The sequence below is a fragment of the Artemia sp. Qi Xiang Cuo genome, chromosome 15 (genome assembly GCF_049724085.1).
Source record: "Artemia sp. Qi Xiang Cuo chromosome 15, ASM4972408v1, whole genome shotgun sequence".
Lineage (NCBI taxonomy): Eukaryota > Metazoa > Arthropoda > Branchiopoda > Anostraca > Artemiidae > Artemia > Artemia sp. Qi Xiang Cuo.
Window position 1 is genome coordinate 47683349 of NC_142808.1, and position 19258 is coordinate 47702606.

At 36.4% G+C, this 19258-nt stretch overlaps 1 protein-coding gene across 1 annotated transcript in view; it reads left to right on the plus strand.

The window, feature by feature from the left end:
- LOC148943755 (uncharacterized) overlaps window positions 1-19258 on the plus strand; it is a 117674-nt gene that overhangs the window by 11023 nt on the left and 87393 nt on the right. The window contains exon 2 of the mRNA XM_089101365.1: window positions 1287-1438. Within this exon, the coding sequence (XP_088957491.1) occupies window positions 1302-1438 (137 nt within the window). The 5' untranslated portion in view covers window positions 1287-1301. The remainder of the gene's footprint in view (window positions 1-1286; window positions 1439-19258) is intronic.

Below are 19258 nucleotides of genomic sequence, written 5' to 3' on the forward strand. Positions count from 1 at the left end.
TCCGTTCCCAGGCATGGTTGAACAACCAATAGCTGGAACTTCCGTTCCAGGAAAGTTATATTCTTGGCTCATTTCTAAAGGGAGTCCATCTTTCACCTCCGTCGTAGCTAGTTGTTCTTGTGCTACCTTATTTTCTCTTTGTGTATTCTCACGTTATTTAATAAAGACCATGTACCAACGTTTATCGTCTATCTTTGGAATTTACGTAAACCATTACATCTGCCAATATAAAAGGCATACAAATAAAGAACTAAATAGAGGTTTACACAAGACAGTGAGAGATTGAGAGAGTCCATTTTCATCCAACTTTGAAGTTCCCAAAAAGTATAAAAAAAAAGCGAAAAAAAAAATCTAAGAAGGTATCGATACAACTCTGTTTTATTTTCTTGTTTTTTTTTTCTGGGGTTGGTTGTTTCAAGCTAATGGTAATAGAATACATTGACAGAGCGAGAATGCAATTTTGAAGTTCGAAAGGAAACCCATTTACTTTAATGAAAAAGAAATAGTTAAGCGACACTAAACCAACAAAATAGGTCCGGGTAGCTCATTTGCTAGAGCAACAAACTCTCATTCAGGTTAGTGGGTATAAGCTCGACTTGATACATTTTCCTCGTCGATAAAAAGTTAAAATATTGAAATTTTTTTTTTTTTTTTTAGTAGAAATTGCAATTTTGGAGTAAAGTGTCATTTTAGACTTAAATTTGTCTGAGGGTGGCTAGGAAATTCAAATGGGCTTCCGAATGAATACCCCTCGAATGAGTATTTTCAAAATAATTAAATCTTAAGCAGAATCAACCGCCATATATTGAATTTAAAAGTCGCATTTAATTACAGAATCCATATTAGAAGTAAAGAGGGAAATTCTGAAAAACGATTGCACATTTACATGCCATAGTTAAAAATAAAAATGTTTCCACTGTAAATCTCGACACCTGCATCGTTCTTTTTTATTTAGAATACTTAGACCCCCGCCAGAGTGAACCCATTGCCAACTGCAAAAATCAACGGCCAGGACATGGGTCTGAACATCACGACAGCCATATGTGAGGGCCAGAGGAGTGGAGGGAGGTGAGAAAAGTGGGCGAAGCTGGTGTTTTGGCCAGTAGTCAAATAACAGGCTTTTCTATGCAATATTTCATATTTAAAGGCAAAGATGATAAGACATTGTCACTCAAAATTAAGGTGATATGCTACGTAGCGTAGCCCTCTAACAGCTACGCTACTGACTATCTTTCATTTCGAAAAGCAACAGAAGCTCCAAATATACGATTTTTTTTGTTTTTCAGGAACTGTTTTAACTTATGGATCGAAGCAAACTAGCCCGTCGATTGATTGAGGCATCCCACATAACTGCTGATCATGAAAAGAAAGCCTCCCGGATGTCTACTATTGATGAAACTTTTGGACACAAAACCATCAAAAGAGAACGTAAAGATAAGTAAGTAAATTTAAATTTCAACTCTAAACTCTAAAAATGATTTTGCCGTAAAAAAAAAAAAAATCTTCCGTAATTGAGCAAATACCGGGCGAAAGTAGAAGAATTGGATTCAGGGGAGATGTAGTAATACTTCAAAAAAGTAAAAAAAAAAATGCCCAAAATTTACAAAAAAATATGAAGAGAAACCGTGCATGTTACGAAATCTTGAGAATACAGGAGGCCCCTCTCTTGTCTAGTAGCTTAATTGGGCTTCAACCTATGTTCTTTTTTATGTCGCTTTCTGACAAATTCAAAAGTGGCTAAATTAGGACAAGACAAGGTAACGAAAGGGAATTGATTTTTTTTTTTTTTTTTTTTTTTTGGTACACAGTCTGCCAAGACTCGAAGTAATAGCTTAAATAATTGTGGTAATTAAACAGGTGACATAATTGGATTTATTTAATTTTTCAGTTATTGTTAATAAGCTTAATTTTGTGTTTTTTCTCTTCGCGAAATGTGTTTAGCAATGTTAAATGAACTTTACTATAATTAGGTTGATCCCACATGTACTATATGCACACATATAGACAAACTTGCCGCTAGAAGAAAAAAAAAAGATGCCCAAATTTAAATTTGAATCTAAAAACAAAATATCTCTAGAAAAGATTTGCATATCAACCACAGCCAAATGCTCATTACTTCTTAGTATGACTTCTTGTTATGCTCTTTTTAGGCCTAGGGAGATGTTTTATGGGTTATTTGAGCTGATATATGAATAGAGATTCGGTTGAATATATAGAAACTATATAGAACTACTACCAAATCACATATGAATTAGCAACGATGGATGACTTTGTTGACATACTGATAAGCCAAAAGTCAGGTGTAAGGATAACATTTTATTCCATGACCACAGGAGCACTGATCTAGAATTTTAAGATATAAAACTAGTCAAATATTCAATCAAACAACAGGCACAACAGGAAACAACAAGCACATCAATGCAACTTCCACCATCACCGCCCTCAAATCACAAGTTTTTACGGTTTCCCAGTATTTTTTAGATTATTTATAATATATTTCTTAGAATAATATATATAATAGTTTACCTATTTTTCTTTACTGTCGGGATTTGTGAAGGTTTGTATATACGACCCTTCTCATAAGTTAATCAAAAATTAATCAGAGATTAATTTACAATATATATCTTGGATATGATAGTTGAACCGTATTATTACTGAAAGAAAATTACTAAAAAATGAGAAAGAACAGATGAAGATGTGATTCTGAGGCTTCGTCGAGGGCCCAAAAGTCTGAAAAATGGTTAATGTTTTTACCTATTTTTCTTTACTGTCGCGATTTGTGAAGATTTGTATATACGACCCTTCTCATAAGTTAATCAACAATTAATCAGAGATTAATTTACAACAATATATATCTTGGATATGACAATTGAACCTTATTATCACTGAAAAAAAAAATCGTTCTTAGCAGAAATCAATAAAATATGAGAAAGAACAGATGAAGATGTGATTCTGAGGCTTTGTCGAGGGCCCAAAAGTCAGAAAATTTTTAAATTGTCTTTACTTAAAGAAGGGGTAAAACTACTTTGACGATTTTATTTGGCAAGGTTTGGCACAGAAAGTGTACTTTTAGTCCAGGAACTGTGTGAAAAAAGAGCCTAACCGGAAACAAATTGCAAGAGAAATGATTCTTTGACTACCCGACTCGGAAAAATGTGCTGATTCCAAATATGCAAAGTTTGATCATCTAGCTGTTTCCCAAATATGTTGTTTTCTTTAGGTTGAGGTTGATTTTGAGGGGGTGAATTTCGTGTTTCCATATATGAGTGTACATCGACAAAATTGATGTCTAGAACAGGGTAATAGATCACGGTGATTACAAAAATCACTTTTATTTGAAGCCTAAAATCAAAACATAGGTTTTTTTAGGTTGAGGCTGATTTTAACGAAGTGAAATTTGTGCTTCAATGTAAAGGAGTAAAACAACAAAATTTATGCCTAGAATAGGGTATTAGATCACTGGGATTATAAAAATCACCTTTATTTGAACAGAAAACTAAACATTAGGTTTTTCTAGGTTGATTTTGAGGAGGCGAAATTAGTTTTTCCACATAAAGGCGTACAACAATAATTTGATGTCTAGAATAGGGTACTAGATCATGGTGAAAATGAAAAGCATCTTTATTTTAGCGTAAAACTACAAACTATGTTTTTTTTTTAGGTTGAGGTTGATTTTGAGGAGGTAAAATTTGTGTTTGCCAATCCCGACGGGTTTGACAATTTTCAGAACGGGAGATATGTTATCCGCAACCCAAAAAATTTTGGGCGGGTCTGTTGTCAGGTCTGGTCATTGAGCTGGTCCTCACGCGCTCGTTGAAAACTAACGGTGGTCTTACAAGGGAAAGTGGCATGAATGAGTTGCAGAGGCTGAGTGGGTTGTTTTCAGCACCAACTTGTAGTGCAGTTAATTCGTCGATGCAAAATTTTGCTAAGGTCCAAGACGAGACAAGCGAACAGCAAAAAGAAGTTACAGAGTCGAGGATTCAACGCGACAACCATGAAAACAGCAAGCTCCTTTGCTTTCTTCCTAAGAATAAATTCTTTCGCAGAAGACCCGAGCTTGCGAAACATTACTTCTGGAGTTACCGCTGATGAAAAAGTCAACGTCGACACAGCAGTCACAGCTAGATCTGTCAGACAAGAAATCATGGATAGCATTACAGGGGAAAACGTACACATTCAAGAAAAAGTCGGTGGTCGTAACGCTTGCTAATAAAGCTGAACCAGATATTAATGGACAGTCAGTTGTCGTTGACCCAGCTCTGATGTTTCAGCGGCTGGTGACAATTGTTGGATAAAGCGACGATAATTTGGAGTCTTACTTTAAGCATGAATTGTGTTCACCGCCTTCGTCACTTTTTGAAGCAAACGGACTTCCACGATTATCTGATAAGCCTGCCCTCGCCGATGTGATGTGACATCTAGTTGCAGAGCAGCAGCCAAAAACTGAGACTTCGTCAAAAATTCTAGTGAAAAGCATATAGTTCTTGATGGTGGGGCACTACTTCAGCGAATCCCTTGGGGAAAAAACCTCAACTTATGATAATATCTACCAGTAGTGCGTTGACTACGTTGTACGGAAATGCAGGTTACAAAGGACGTCGGTGGTTTTCGACAGATACAACCAGGAACCTTCAATCAAAGACATGACCTATTTTAGACGGAAAAGGACACGATCGGACCCTCAGATTCATTTTAACAGGAATATGATCTGCTCTAAAAAGAAACAAGTGTTCCTAAGCAACTTCAAGAAGAAGCAAGCAATCTCAGCCATGACCAGTGAGTGCCTGACCGAAACTGGGTGTCAGGTATACCAGGCAGAAAGTGATGCTGATCTTCTCATTGTTCTTACTGCAGTTCAATCTGCTCCTTTTGTGCCTACTGTCCTGGTTTAAAACGACAAAGATCTGCTTATACTCCTGAGTTATCACACACAGACAGGTAGTCAAGCGATCTACTTTTACTCTGAGCCTCGACCTGGAATGTCAAAGAATGGAATTTGGGATACAAATGCAGCAAAACTCAAACTTGGTTCTCGTATATGTAGCAAAATCCTGTATATCCATGTCTTCCTTGGATGGGATTGAACTTCTAGGGTCTAAGGCATAGCGAAGTCAGCGGGACTGCTGCTTCTGATGCAGAAAAACAACGAGTATTACGAATCCACTAAAGTTTTTAAGGACCCACTATCCACCAAGCACGACATTTCAGCAGCTGGGAAGAAAATAATGATGATTTTGTGTAAGTGCCCAGGCCCAATTTCAACTCTCAATCAGTTGCCTCATCTAAATTCATCGAGAAAGTTACAGCATCTGCTTCATTTGTTAAGTCTAAAGTTCTCCCTTTTACCAGTTATGCTTGCAGCTTCCACTCATTTCGAGCTTATTTGTAATTTAAATCAGGGAAACCCCTGGGATGTAATCTCAACCCTTCCCAGTTCACATGGGTAATTCAGATTGGGTTATATTGCCCTATTTTTGGTGAACTCCTAGCTCCCCTAACTCTATCCTTGCAGTTTTTCACTGTAACTGCAAAACCGACTGCTCAAACATGCGATGCACTTGCAAAACAAAATGGCATGAAAACCACGTGGGCCTCTGGACCTTGCATATTGATGTTTTGGTTTTTTATCACATTTTTATATTGTATAACTGAAAAAATCGAGAATGTTCAATCGTTAGTTAATGCATAGAACTGGGTGATAGTTGTCACTCTACATTTTAAGACCGGTTTCTTTCAGATTAAGCATGGTTTAGCACTAATGGAATATTTAAATGAAAGTTTTACTTTTACGTTAATATAAATGTAATTTTCACAATCACCGTACCCTAGTATCCTATTCTAGACATCATTTTTTTGTTGCACGCTTTTACATTTAAAAGCGAATTTTACCTCCTCAAAATCAACCTCAACCTCAAAAAACCTAATTTTTAGTTTTACGTTCAAACTGAGGTGATTTTCATAATCACAGTGATTTAATAATCAGTTTTGTTGTTATATGCCTTCACATGGAAGCACGAATTTCAATTCCTTAAAATCAACCTCATCCTTAAAAAGTTTTACGTTCAAATAAAAGTAATTTTTATGTTTACCTTGATGTATTACCCTATTCTAGACATCAATTTTGTTGTTTTACGCCTATATATGAAAACGTAAAATTCACCCATTAAAATCAACCTCAACCTAAAAAAAAACATATCTGTGAAACAGCTAGATGAGCAAACTTTGCATATTTCGAATCAGCAATTTTTTTTTAGTCTGGTAGTTAAAGAATATTTTCTCTTGCAATTTGTTCCCGGTAAAACTGTTCTCTTCCTGGATTATTTATTTATTGTTTTAACACAATACCAACAATTGAACCACCAAGGTTGGAACCGCTTTTTCCTTTTAATTAACATCTTTGAATGACACTTAGCGCAAAAATATTGAATGACACTTAGCGCAAAAATATTCACCGAGTACAAATAAAAACTAGCTTACAATTTCCTTCAATTTGAAACAGGGACAAAAACGTTTCCCATTGTGTAATTGTATCGTATTTCCATCATTATAGCTCAAAACCCAAGTCACACCTTTCAGCCACTTTACTCTCTATTTCCCTTACCCAAAGATATTATATCCGAAATCCATTAATGTTTAACACTCAAACATCAAATGAACTGCTGAGTAGGAGGGGTCTTCTTCCTTGCTAATTTTCTCCTTTTGTATTTTCTTTGGTCTAAGAGGGGCAAGTAATCAGCCCTCGATTCAACTAATGTTTTTCAATTTTTTCAAAACTTCAAATTTTACCTCAGTTGTTTACTCTCAACAGTCATTTCAATTTTTACACCTACCATAAAAACAAAAGATTTTTGTGAAGCATTTTTAAACCCAAAATATAGTTTCAAACATTCTCTCCAGGATTATCCAGACATTTCCCAATCGTTTGAAATACTGCCGCTGTCCACGTCCAACCCTTAACTTCGTTCCATATTTAGCTTCAGTTTCTTTTTTTATGTTACCTTACCACCAATTCGAAAAAAAACAAGCTCAATTACCACAAGACAGGAAAATGAAAGGAAAAGTAGTCTTTTTACACATGGTTAATTGAGATTTGGAACAACAGTTAAACTAATTATGTTATCTGAACAAGTAATGCAATTAATTTTCAATGTGTCAAGCCTTTCAAATTTAATTCATATCATCCCGGTGAAGGCAATAAAGTGGAAAGATGAATTGATTAATTGCTTTGTAAGCATACTAATACCCTACCCAAAATGAATTTGAAGCGTTTTCCAAAGCGTGCGTTAGAATCCACCCAGTCAATAAATAACTGTGGAAAAGCCGAATTACTGACAGTTGTTGACAGAACAGTCATAACTGAAGACGTTACAGTTAATGTAATGATGTATTCAAAGGAATTTTTGTAGGGAAAGATGAGGGGTGTTTTTGACGTATATATTCGTCTAAAAAGTAAGTAAAGATTTTATTATTCAACAATTTTTAACAAATGGCTGATTAAGGGAAACATTTCAGAAAATCTTACCCAAAACCCCATTTGATGTGTAGCTAGTGCATGAGTGTTGAAGGGAAACTGTCAAAGTCAAATGTATTGAAATCAAATTGGGCTAGTCTAAAAATTAAATAGAAAAAAACAAGTTCTTTCAATTGTAAGTAAGGAGCAACATTAAAACTTAGAGCGGACAGAAATTATTACGTATATGAGGGGAGTTTCCCCCTTGTCAATTCCTTGCTGTTTTCGCTAAAGTTCGAATTTTGTCCCAATTCTTTAAGAATGACCCCTGAATCACAAAAGCAGTCTAATTAGAATAAATAGCTCTTTTAATAGTACTAAAAAACCTTTAGCCTAAAGAGCGAGGCATAGAAGAGGGGGCAATCCCCCTCATATTCGTAATAATTTCTGTTCGTTTTAAGTTTTAATGTTGCTCCTTACTTTCGTTTGAAAAAACTTGTATTTTTTAATTTAATTTCTGATCGTTTTTTAATTAATGCTGGAAAATCCGGCTCCATCTCCATGGAAAATTTCCCTCCCCAACGAAAAATTCCTCTCGCGTAACCCCAAATAAGTTTGGTCTCTTAAAAAAGGCACTAGAAATTTTGATTTCCGATCAAATGAGCCCTCTTCCGATCATCTACGATCATAGTTTGATGATCCCCCCTAGGAAAAAAAACAAATAAACACGCATCCGTGATCTTTCTTCTGGCAAAAAATACAAAATTCCACATTTTTGTGCGTAGGAAATTGAAATCTCTACAACAGGGGTCCCCCGTGTGCTGAATCTGATGAAATGATTTTCATTAAGATTATTTGATGTTTTGAAGGTGGCTTTCCCTTTCTCAAAATTGGGCAAATTTTCTTAGGCTCGTAACTTGGATGGGTACCTTTAAATTCGATGAATTTTATATATTTTGAATAAGCATCACAATTCGATTCTTTTGATGTATCTATTGTTATCAGAACTCTGCTTCATAGAGTTTCGTTTACTATTGAGCAGGATCGCTCCTTACTTATGCTTCAGTTTGTTACCACGAACTGATTGATTTTAAGATTAAAATAAGTTTCTCGCATTCAGACCAGTGGTCCGCCTGGCGCAGTTATAAATCTCTGGATTCTCTGCCTTCGGGTGAAAGTACTATGCGCGATTGGGCAGGGGGGGGGAGAATCATCCGACATTCTCCGTGTCATACCCCCAAATTTCTCCAGGTACCCATTTGGAGATGGGTTGATACTGGCCGAGCTTACAGACTTACACTGCTGACCCCTGTCCCAAACAAACAAATCGGTAACACTAGGATTAAAACACCTATCCTGGAAGACTGGATAAGATGCTGCATCAAATAATCAAATACTATGACAAAGCTTTTTGTAAAAATAAGTTGCATATGTCATTTTAATTGTAAATTAAATTGCTTTAACGTGTGATTTTTTGAAAACCCGAAGTGCTTATTAAGTCTAAGTTTTCTGGCTTGAAATTTCTTATAAATGAAATATGGATGTATATTATCTAAATAATAACGGTAATATGCAAATAACACCTTAAATGATAGTTATTTGTTTTGCAATCTCTTGAAAAGACTTTCCTAAGAAAAGAGTAAAAAGATATATTTGTTAACACTTTTAATTGAATATAGCTCCCCCCCCCCCTATATATCTGTCAAGGGACTAAACAAATAAGAGATCCAATAGGGATAGGTCCTTTTATTAGACAGTGAAAAACATATACAAAAGCGTTAGGTGACGATAACATAGTCAGTCATCATCATCAGTAGAGAAACTAAAGTATTAAAATTAAACAAAAACTATATTTATGCAGAACAAAGTAATAATTTCCGGGTCACAGCAACTTTCCGGTCCATTGGCTTAAAGGTTTCATTATAACTGGGTTCATTCAGTCTTGAATTCTTTAATATTGCTTAAATTTACGTTGAATTTTTAATGAAGGTGGTGCAATCTTCATTTCTTCGACTTGCAAACGAAATATTGTTGAATTTCTTCGTTTTTTTTTTAATACCAACGTCAAGGGACTATACAGTGTTGCCAAAGCTACTTACGAATATTTGAATTCGACTGTGGTTCTAGCTCATGCTTCTGCATACCTTAAAATATTCATTTATTTATTAATGCGGATACGGTTAAGTATAATGCTTGTGGCAAATACGAGGATATAAGAGGGGAGTTGAAGGTGACAAAAAATTCTTCTTAATCACCGATAAACTAATTGTGCGGAAAATATTTTCAAGTACGAAAAAATTATGCAAAACACGTTAGAAGTCAATAGGGTTTGCCATCCCCGACTCCCACATGGGCACCTCTGTACTCAACCTCTGTAAGTTTATGTATTTATGTTTTTCTGTCTTTGTGATTTTGGCACATACGACGTGTCTTAGTACATTTCTCCTTGACTGGTACGTACGTTGGGGGGAGGGGGGCTGATGAATTTATTAACGGTTTCTCTCTGCCCAAAATTTTTGAGTTTTTACAAATTGGTCAGTGTTTCGTGTATTTTTCGTTCAACTTACTAGATTTTCCAAATCTTTGACCCCCCTAAAAAAAAAACTGTTGTTGGAGTTTGGCAGGCACATCTAATGTAAAATTATTTTATTAAACGTAGAGAGGAAAAGATTTTTGCTATTTTGAAAAGTCATAGATTAAGAAAATGTGGAAAGATGTTTTCAAGTAGGCTACGTACTTTCGCCGTTTTTTTCCCTTTTGAACCCCGAGAACAAATTCCCCTTAGAAGAAAATGAATTGATAAAAATTTGTGGCGGCAAAATGAAACCCACTGGAAATAATCTGCAGCTTAAATTAAGGCCATCTATTTCAAGGCAAGGTAATAAGCTTCAATAAAATAAATTCTCATATTTTGAAACACCACACACTAATCCCTCCCACGAAATTCCGGTTTCCTGTAGATTCTTCCTTATGATCCCACTTCCCACTCCATTTGGGGAAGACCTGCTTGTCGTTTGATTCCAGACGGAGGGAGAAAGCTTTGACAACCTGTCACACTCCATCCGTAAAACATGACCTAGCCCTCTTAACATCTCTGTAATTATATCCCTAAAACGAGGGATCAAATTATGCTTTCCATAAGGCTTATTGATCGATATACGCTCAGTCAAACGAACATAAGACTATTGTTGACAGTTGTCTTCCCCACACTTTCGAAGCGTATACGTGTCAGAGTTATACTTGAACACTACCATTACTGTGGCTTCAAATATTCTAACTTCCAACTTATGGATCAAATGATTAATATATTCATATGATACGATATATTCTAACACTGGAGTCGCATAGGTAATTTTCAATAATCGATAATCTGACGCCAATTATGCATTTAGTATTTTCACACTCATCTTCCCCTATAGGCTACTGACCAAGGTCAATTTGGAATTTGTTAGTCATCTATAACTACTTCCCTGCTCTTACTCAAATCTAAAAACTACATCCTAATCATGACTAGCGGATCAGTTAACCATATTTAACATCCCTCTCAATGTGTTGAAAGCTTTAATTTCTTCCCTCCCATAAAATCGTAATTTCCTTGGAATCTTCCTTTGATAACCTTTTATTACCTCATTTTGGGAGAACCGGCTATTCATTTCGCCACAAATTGATCAGAACCAATGCACAAACGTTGACTTATTGAAGAGAAATGCAGCACCCACGTATTTTGTTTTTACTAGTCTCACCATATAGAATTGTTAACCATAGAAAGTAAGAGAGGTTAATTTGACCGCAATTTCTTGGACCTTATCGGAATGCACATATTCATCCTTAAGATGTCTTTTGCGTTCCTGGGTGAACTCTCAGTTTCGTATAGTATCATATCTAAACTGTACAAAGACTATTAAACAATACTTTTAAAGTACAAAAACATGTCCCGAGCGAACGAAATTTATGCAGTTTTTGGGGCAAGGGTGCTAAACTATGCCATTATCCTATTTCAAAGGATTGGCTTCATGTACATTTTACTTAAAAAGCAGACATATTACACTAATTTGAAATCAGAATCTTGAAAGCATATTTATGATTTGAGAGCCCAAAGTGGGACCTTTTGACCTGATTCTATCCTCCCCAACTTTGTACATAGTTGGACCTCTTTTGCTTCGTGTTCATTCAGGGATCTTTTAGGGATTTTTTTTAAAAAAATTAACGTCAACAATTGAAGATTACAATATGACTATCCATCATTTGCGTAATTTCGTCAAAATCCTGGGGGGGGGGGGTTGGAGTCAATTTCCCCAAATCAAGTGAAAATGGGATTGAAAAATAAAAAATCAGCCGTAGAAAAACCGACTTGTTTTACTGGATGCTTGAATTATGCATGCTTATCTTAGTTTTATCAAGATTTTTGAACAGACTAAATTTCATATGCAGGGGGGCAAACTATGGCTTCTAGAAGGGGGAGTTGTCCCCTGCCCCATAGAAAATTACGCCCCTGCTGTCCAGAATTTAAAGACGCAAGTTTGTGTTTCACAAATGGTGTTTAGTATTCACCAGAATTTATATTTACTCATTTTACAGTCACTGATTATAAAATTAAAAGCTATAATAACAATATGAACCTCCTACTGCCCAGTATAGCACGTAGCTTACAGGTTTCGCGAAAGGCTTCCAATTTCAACCATAGTTTGCATGTACTGTAAAAATGAGGCATAAATTACAAATCAAATGTCTTACAACAAAAACAACAATTCTATGCTGCGTATACTTTTTACAAATATACTCAAATTTTTCAGAATTTGTTTAGAACAATTTCTGAGCTTCAGGCTATGAGTTTAATATTTCCGTATTGCCCAAAATCAACATACTGATTTGCATTTTAGCTACAATTTTAATGTTTGTAAAGCTATCGATCATCTACAATCAATCAAGCATGAAATTATTATAAAGTGATCCCTTTCATTTATTTTTTTCCTTCGCCTTGCCAAATTTATTGGAGGATCGTAAAAACTTGGGAAATAGTCAAATAATGTCAAATCCCAATTTATGATGCTCTGTTAAGTTACAAAACGTAGCAGACAGCAACCAACTGCCCTTTATGCAATCTGTGTGCCCCTCAAGCGCCCATTGATTGGACAGCTTAAGAATGTGATCACCAAAATATGCAAGTAGCCAATTTCAAGAAATAGAGCTACTATGTCTATTAAGAACTCATTGAACCAAACCGTCTGAGGGCTACACAGCTGCTTATGCTCCTTCTCTGCCTTAACCTGTAAAGCGTCTTTGTTGACTTTGAAAGGATAGTCCCTTGCAAGGAAGTCCCAATTTTCTCTAAATCCCTTATTGTGATTTTTCTAAATCGAATTACCCCATTTGAGGATGAGGTCAAAGATGGATGGCCGAAAAGAAAATCTTTGGCAATCTATCATCCTTCATTCTTGCTCTTTTACACCACTCACACCGTGACTGTTCCTGCCATAACCAATTTTTTTCGTGAGAAATTCTGCCACGACTAATCTTAATCCGAAATCCAAAATCTCCCACTGCAAGTATACAGTTGTGTCCAGGATTTTTTTCTACGCCAAATTTTTGACGTTTGGTCCTGTCATGGTTACCCCTAGCAAGACTACGGCAACCACAAATCTAGGAACTCCACCTGTTCCTACCGAAACTATTAATACTGCTCATATCAAGACAAATTCTACCAGCACTACTCCAACCCTAATTAATCCCTCGTCACCAATTACCGACCCAGTTTCTCCAACCATGACTATTCCAATCAAGACTGTTTATATTACCCGTGCTCTGAGCTCTGACCATACCTACTCCAGCCAAGACCATTCCCAGGACAACTCCTCCTAGCGCAATTACTTTTTACCCGAATGCTTTAACTGTAATTAACATTAATACTAGTTCTATCATTAAATAAATTAGCTGCCATTATTAATATAACTTACTATAAAACATTACTGCTATAAAATATAATGAAAAGCTTTGTCAATAAAATTCAAAGAAATTAAATTAATCATTTCCACGAAAATCTTCCTCCTTCAATCCTTCCCTTAAAGTGTCGATTTCATCTGGACTCAACCAAGACTTTAAATCCGATTTTTTACTTTTTGGCTTTTAGAAACGGAGGAAAAACCGAATCAAAACACTGCTCAAGCTTTAAGAATTGCTTATCAATATATCTATGGTAAATAATTTGGTTTTATTAAATAAAAATACGAATGATTTTATTCAGTGCTTTTTCATTTTAATCTATTACTTTCAAATGTATAGGAATTTCGTTTGTTAAAACTATATTTTCAGTAAACAGAATATGACGTAAGGCTATAACATTCCAAACAGGAGCGTTATATGAATTTCAGTGCATTATTCTTGCCCAGGGTTGCTCAAAAATAAAATCCCGATTTTTCTTCTAAAAAAATCCCGGAAAATCCCGGAACACGGTTTTTAGACTATACAACATAGGGCTACACAGTGAACGCGTAATTCGAAGTACGGTGAAACGTGGTTTCTAGTTATAACTAACAACTGATTGTCAATATTCCTAGTATTATTTGTGTGAAAACATTCTGGTGGATTAGTAGGATCTACGACAAATATTTTAGGCCAAAGAAATTCACCAAAGTTCCGAGAAAACGTGTCGACGCATCTACGTTTCATCGTTATTTGAATCCCCCCCCCCCAGAATTGACGTCACGCTTCGCAGCCATATAGCGCGTCCAGACTATCTAAATTCTGGAAAATGGGACGGAAATCTGGAAAAAGGAATAGTCGTCCAGACTTGGCGGTCCAGACCAAATCATGTATATCAGGGGAGTTGACGCATGGTAGTTTCAAATGAACATTTTTCGGTCCGAAATACTTGAAGCATTTAGAAAAAGAAAACGATTTTATGTTCACTAGTCCCTCCTTAAGTCTATTCATATACAGAAATCCTAATTTTTTACGATCTTTTTTCAAATAATGAAGTTTTTAATGGAGCTATATTTTTTTTCATTGCTGTCAGGTTGAACCGACAAAATAAATCAGCACAAATAATTAGTTAAGTTTGACAACACTTTCTCATTCGCAAAATTGCTAACACAAAACATCTGTTGATTTCAACAGACAAGCATACCTTAAAAACAGCTATACCTTCTTAAGCTCTCTGGTGCCATAAGTCTTAACCTCTTTTGCGGATATTTTGCTCGTTTTTTTTTTCAAATTTGGCACTTGCTAATACCAGGACCTAAGTACCTGCAAATGGCAGTCTTTTTCATCAAGAATTGAATTTCTTTATCTTAACACTTTTTAAAGACATATATTTTCGTGTACGTTTCCAACGAACCAATTTCTATTTTCCAACGAACAAATTTCTTCGTTCCAACAAAGGAAGTCATATTCTATTTCACTGTCCTTGGTACTTTGATGAACCCCTTAATTTACAAAGCAAAAAACAAATAAACTTTTTATGCCTTAGATCCAGTAAACGACTTAGTTTTTGTTGGCTGTTAGAACGGGCAAAAGAAGAGGGACTCGAAAAGAAAAATAGATAAAACAGTAGTTAAAAATAGTCAGAAATACCAAACAAAATAGTTAAAAAGTCAAAATCAAAATAGCTAGATATGACAATATTTTATTTTAAAAAATCTATAAGACACTCTGAGAAAGCTAAATCAAACCATAAATCAGAAAGGGAGTAAAAAAAATCAATAAGAATAAAGAAACATAAAAGTAGTTAAGTGAATAGTAAAAAACACTTATATATACTCAATAGTAAAAAAATATCTTTTGTCATCACTATTCGATTTTTAAAATTTTTCTTTGGAAAGTACTCGTGCTGCTAAAATAAAACAAAAACTGTGGACTCTATCATGGCAGGTGTTGCCTTCACAAATAAGACAATCATGATTTGAAGACATATGCGCAATCTTAAGAATATAGCCGTGCTTTCTTGATCAGTGTCTACCCTACTTCAGTCATAATAATACAAACGGAAAAACAAATTATGTCCGTGTATGCGTGAAAATGGCAACCCTGTCCCAATTTTTAGTAGGTTAGTAGTTGCGCTAAATATAGTCGTATCTTGTGTTACGCACTTTGATTGTTGGAATTGTAAAATAACATTTCGAGATTCCATAGCATCAATTAAAAGCAAGATAATGTTTCCTTCATGCTTTTGAACTTTGGGTACTCTTCTATTAGGTGGAACCCACGCAAGATAGATGATAAGAGAAACTAGTCAAACGGGTTGTTTCAACGGAGAATTTGATTGCAAACAGTGGTTTCTCACTGCGTTTACAATATTTAAACTTGAGTTTTTTGGGGTTTGGGTGGAAAAAACGTACCTAGGTTACGTTGGGTTACGTTACGTATTTAATATTTGCTATGCTTTACCCCCCTCCCCATAATGTGCAAATATACAGCCGAAATTTGTTTCTAAACTTTTATATTTTCATCCTATTTTTTTTATTTCATTAGCTTTAACCAAACTTCACTTCTTGCGTGGGTTACAGCTAATAGAACAGTACCGAATTTTGTTTCAGAAATAAATTTATATACTAATAAAATATAATATACTAATAAAATCTTGAAAATTGCATAGCGCTTTTGAAATCGAGGGGATGCTGACTTCCTGCCACCTGGTGTATACGTATCCAAATACTGCGTGTGGTGCACAGTTAATTCCGCCCCGCTTTCGGCAGTCCCCAAAAGGCTTAGAACAGTCCCGAGAACGCTTCACAGAGTTCCTCCACGGTTTGAGCAGTCCCCAAAGAGCTTAGAACAGTCCTGAAAATGCTTGGCACATTTCCACCGCGCTTGGAGTAGTCACAAAAACACTTATAATGATCCCGAAAACGCTTGAAACTGTTCCGCCCTGCTTTGAGCAGTCCCGCTATGAGCACGTTTTCGGGAGTCTCTCTCTCTCTCTCTCCCTCCCTCTCTCTCTCTCTCTCTATCTCTGTCTCCCCCCCCTCCCTCTCTCGCTCTCTCTCTCTCTCTCTCTCCCGAAAACGTTTTCGGGACTGCTCAAAGCGTGGCAGAACTGTTTCAAGCGATTTTGGGATCATTATAAGTGTTTTTATGACTACTCCAAGCGTGGTGGAAATGTGCCAAGCATTCTGGGGAATGTTCTAAGCGTTTTAGGGACTACTCAAAGCCTGGCGGAGCTGTGCCAAGCGTTTTCGGGACTGTTCTAAGCTCTCTGAGGACTGCTTTGAGGACAGATGTGCGGAGATCTTGATCGAAACGTTTGCCATTCTTTTTATTGTTTTCTTGGCTATGAAACTTCCTTGTTTTTTCATTGTTACACGTTTTCTATCACTGTCAAGCTTAGATGATGTGGTCTCAAAACTAGTTTATAGCGAAGGGGTCACTCTCTCTCTCTCTTTCTCTAAGCAAATCGAGCTTAAAACGAACAAACATCATTACAAACAAGAGTCTGGCTACTGCCCCTTTCCTAATTGCAAAAGTCTAAGGCCTATTGCGCCGTTTGCGCTTTACTGAAAACAAATTATATTAGAAATAATGTCTTTTTAATTGCAATTGAAAGTAAAAATTAAAATTACTATGAAATAAAATCTTGAGCTGCTAAGCTTTCAACAATTAATATTTTTATATATCAAATATTCAGTTTTATTTTATTAGTTATTTCCAAAAACTGTTCAAGACACATGTAGTCTTCAGTAAAGTGCAAATGGCACAGTAGGCTTTAGAAATTCACCTAAAGCACAAAGAAAGGGGGGACTGATTACCCTAAAATCTCTCTTTAACATCTCCTCAACATGCCTTGAAATTTTCAACTCAATACCCTTCTTTAGATACTGCTCATATTCCCTTCTCAAAGCCAGCAAGCCCAAAGTGTTATTATTGTGCTTGACATCCATCTTAACATTTTCGTACGGATTCACTTTAAAACCCTAAGCGTTTTTGGAGACCCAAAATCAAACATGCCCTCTTTTCCTACAAAATTCTTTTATGTTAACAATTGGCAAAATGTATAACTTATAGCCCTTGCCCAGAGCCTGGGAGGAGGTATGTCAACCCTTGTTGCATAGTTATTTTCCTTTTAAACTATTGTGAACAAAATGGCTACGCCAAAATTTTGACCGGAGGCATTTGGGAGAAAAGGCGGGGGGGGGGGGGGGTCCGGTTGCCCTTTAATCACTTTTGACTCTTAAGAGCCTACAGGCTCTAGTACTGTCGATTACTAATCAAAGTTTATATGACCATCCCTTCTATAAAAACCTTATATGTTAATAATTAGCAACTTGCATAACTTACAGCCCTTGTCCCTGGGGCTGGGGGGAGGGATAAACACCGTAACCGTAGTTATGCGGCCTTTGGACTATTTAAGAAAAATGCCCATCTCAAAATTTTGACCAGATGCATTTGGGGAAAAGGGCGTAGGGGAGGAGGTTGTCGCCATTTGATCACTTTGGACTCTTGAAAAAGTAACTAGAAGTTCCGATCTTCAATAGAATGAGCTCCATCCGAAGTTTATGCGACCACCTTTTCCGCAAAACCTTATGTGTTAACAACGGACAACTTCCATAAGTTACAGCTCTTGTCCCAGGGGAAGGGGGGGATTTTTTAACCACTGAGTTATAGTTATTTGACTTTTGGACTATATGGAGCAAAATGGCTATCTCAAAATTTTGATCGGATACAGTTGGGGAGAAAAGGGCATGAGGGGGGATGGGCTGCTTACCTTCTGTTCACTTTCTAATCCTAAGAAGGGAAGCAGAACTTTCGATTTTCAGTCAAATGAGTCCCCTCTCTAGTTCGTGCGGCCACCCATTCCATAAAAACCTGTTAACAATGGGCAACTTGCATAGCTTACAACCCTTGCCCTGAGGTTTTCGGGGGATTTTGTCAGTAAAGAAGACATATATATTTGACCTTTGGACTATTTTGAACAAAATGGCTGTTTCAAAATTTTGATTGGTTGTATTTGGGGGAAAAGGGCATGGAGGAGTTGCCCTACGATCACTTTTGAATCTTGAATAGCTTCCAATTTCTAATTGAATGGGCCCCCTACAAATTTTACATGGCCACGTCTTCCACACAAATTTCATATGTCCTGGGGAATAGCTAATAACCCTTGCCCCTGGGATCTGGGGGGTCATATCAACCTTGGGGCATTATTATATGATCTTTGGACTATTTTGAACTAAGTGGCTATCTCAAATTTCGATCGGATGCATTTCGGGAAAAGATGACATTGGGGAGGGGGGGGGTAGTTGCCCTCCGATAACTTGTGACCCTTAAAAGGGAAACTAAATCTTTCAATCTTCAATCCAATGAGCACCCTCCTGAGTTTATACGACTATCCCTTCCATAAGAAACCGTATATCTTAACAATAAACAACTCGCATAACATACAGCTCTTGCCCCAGAGGCTTGGGGTGGTTCAACCCCGGAAGAATAGTTATTTGGCCTTTGGACTATTCAAAAAAAATATCGATCTAAAAACTTCTATCGGATGCATTTGGGGAAAAGAGGGCGATGGGGGGGGGGAGCAAACTGCCCTTCAATCCCTTTTTAGTCTTAATAAGAGCACTAGAACTTCCAATTTCCAATAGAATAAGCCCCCTCCAAAGTTGTTACGACCACACCTTCCATATGAAGCGCCCATGGAAAAAAATTTAAACATTGAAGCATCATGGCCTTTACTATAGGCAACGCCATAGCGTTGCATCTGATTCCAAATATGTAATATGGGGCTGTCACGGTATCAATAAAGTTCATAAAGCTGCCCTCAAAGCTAATAAACCGTTTTCCTCATATATAACTTTGTTGACTTTACTGCTGTCAGAA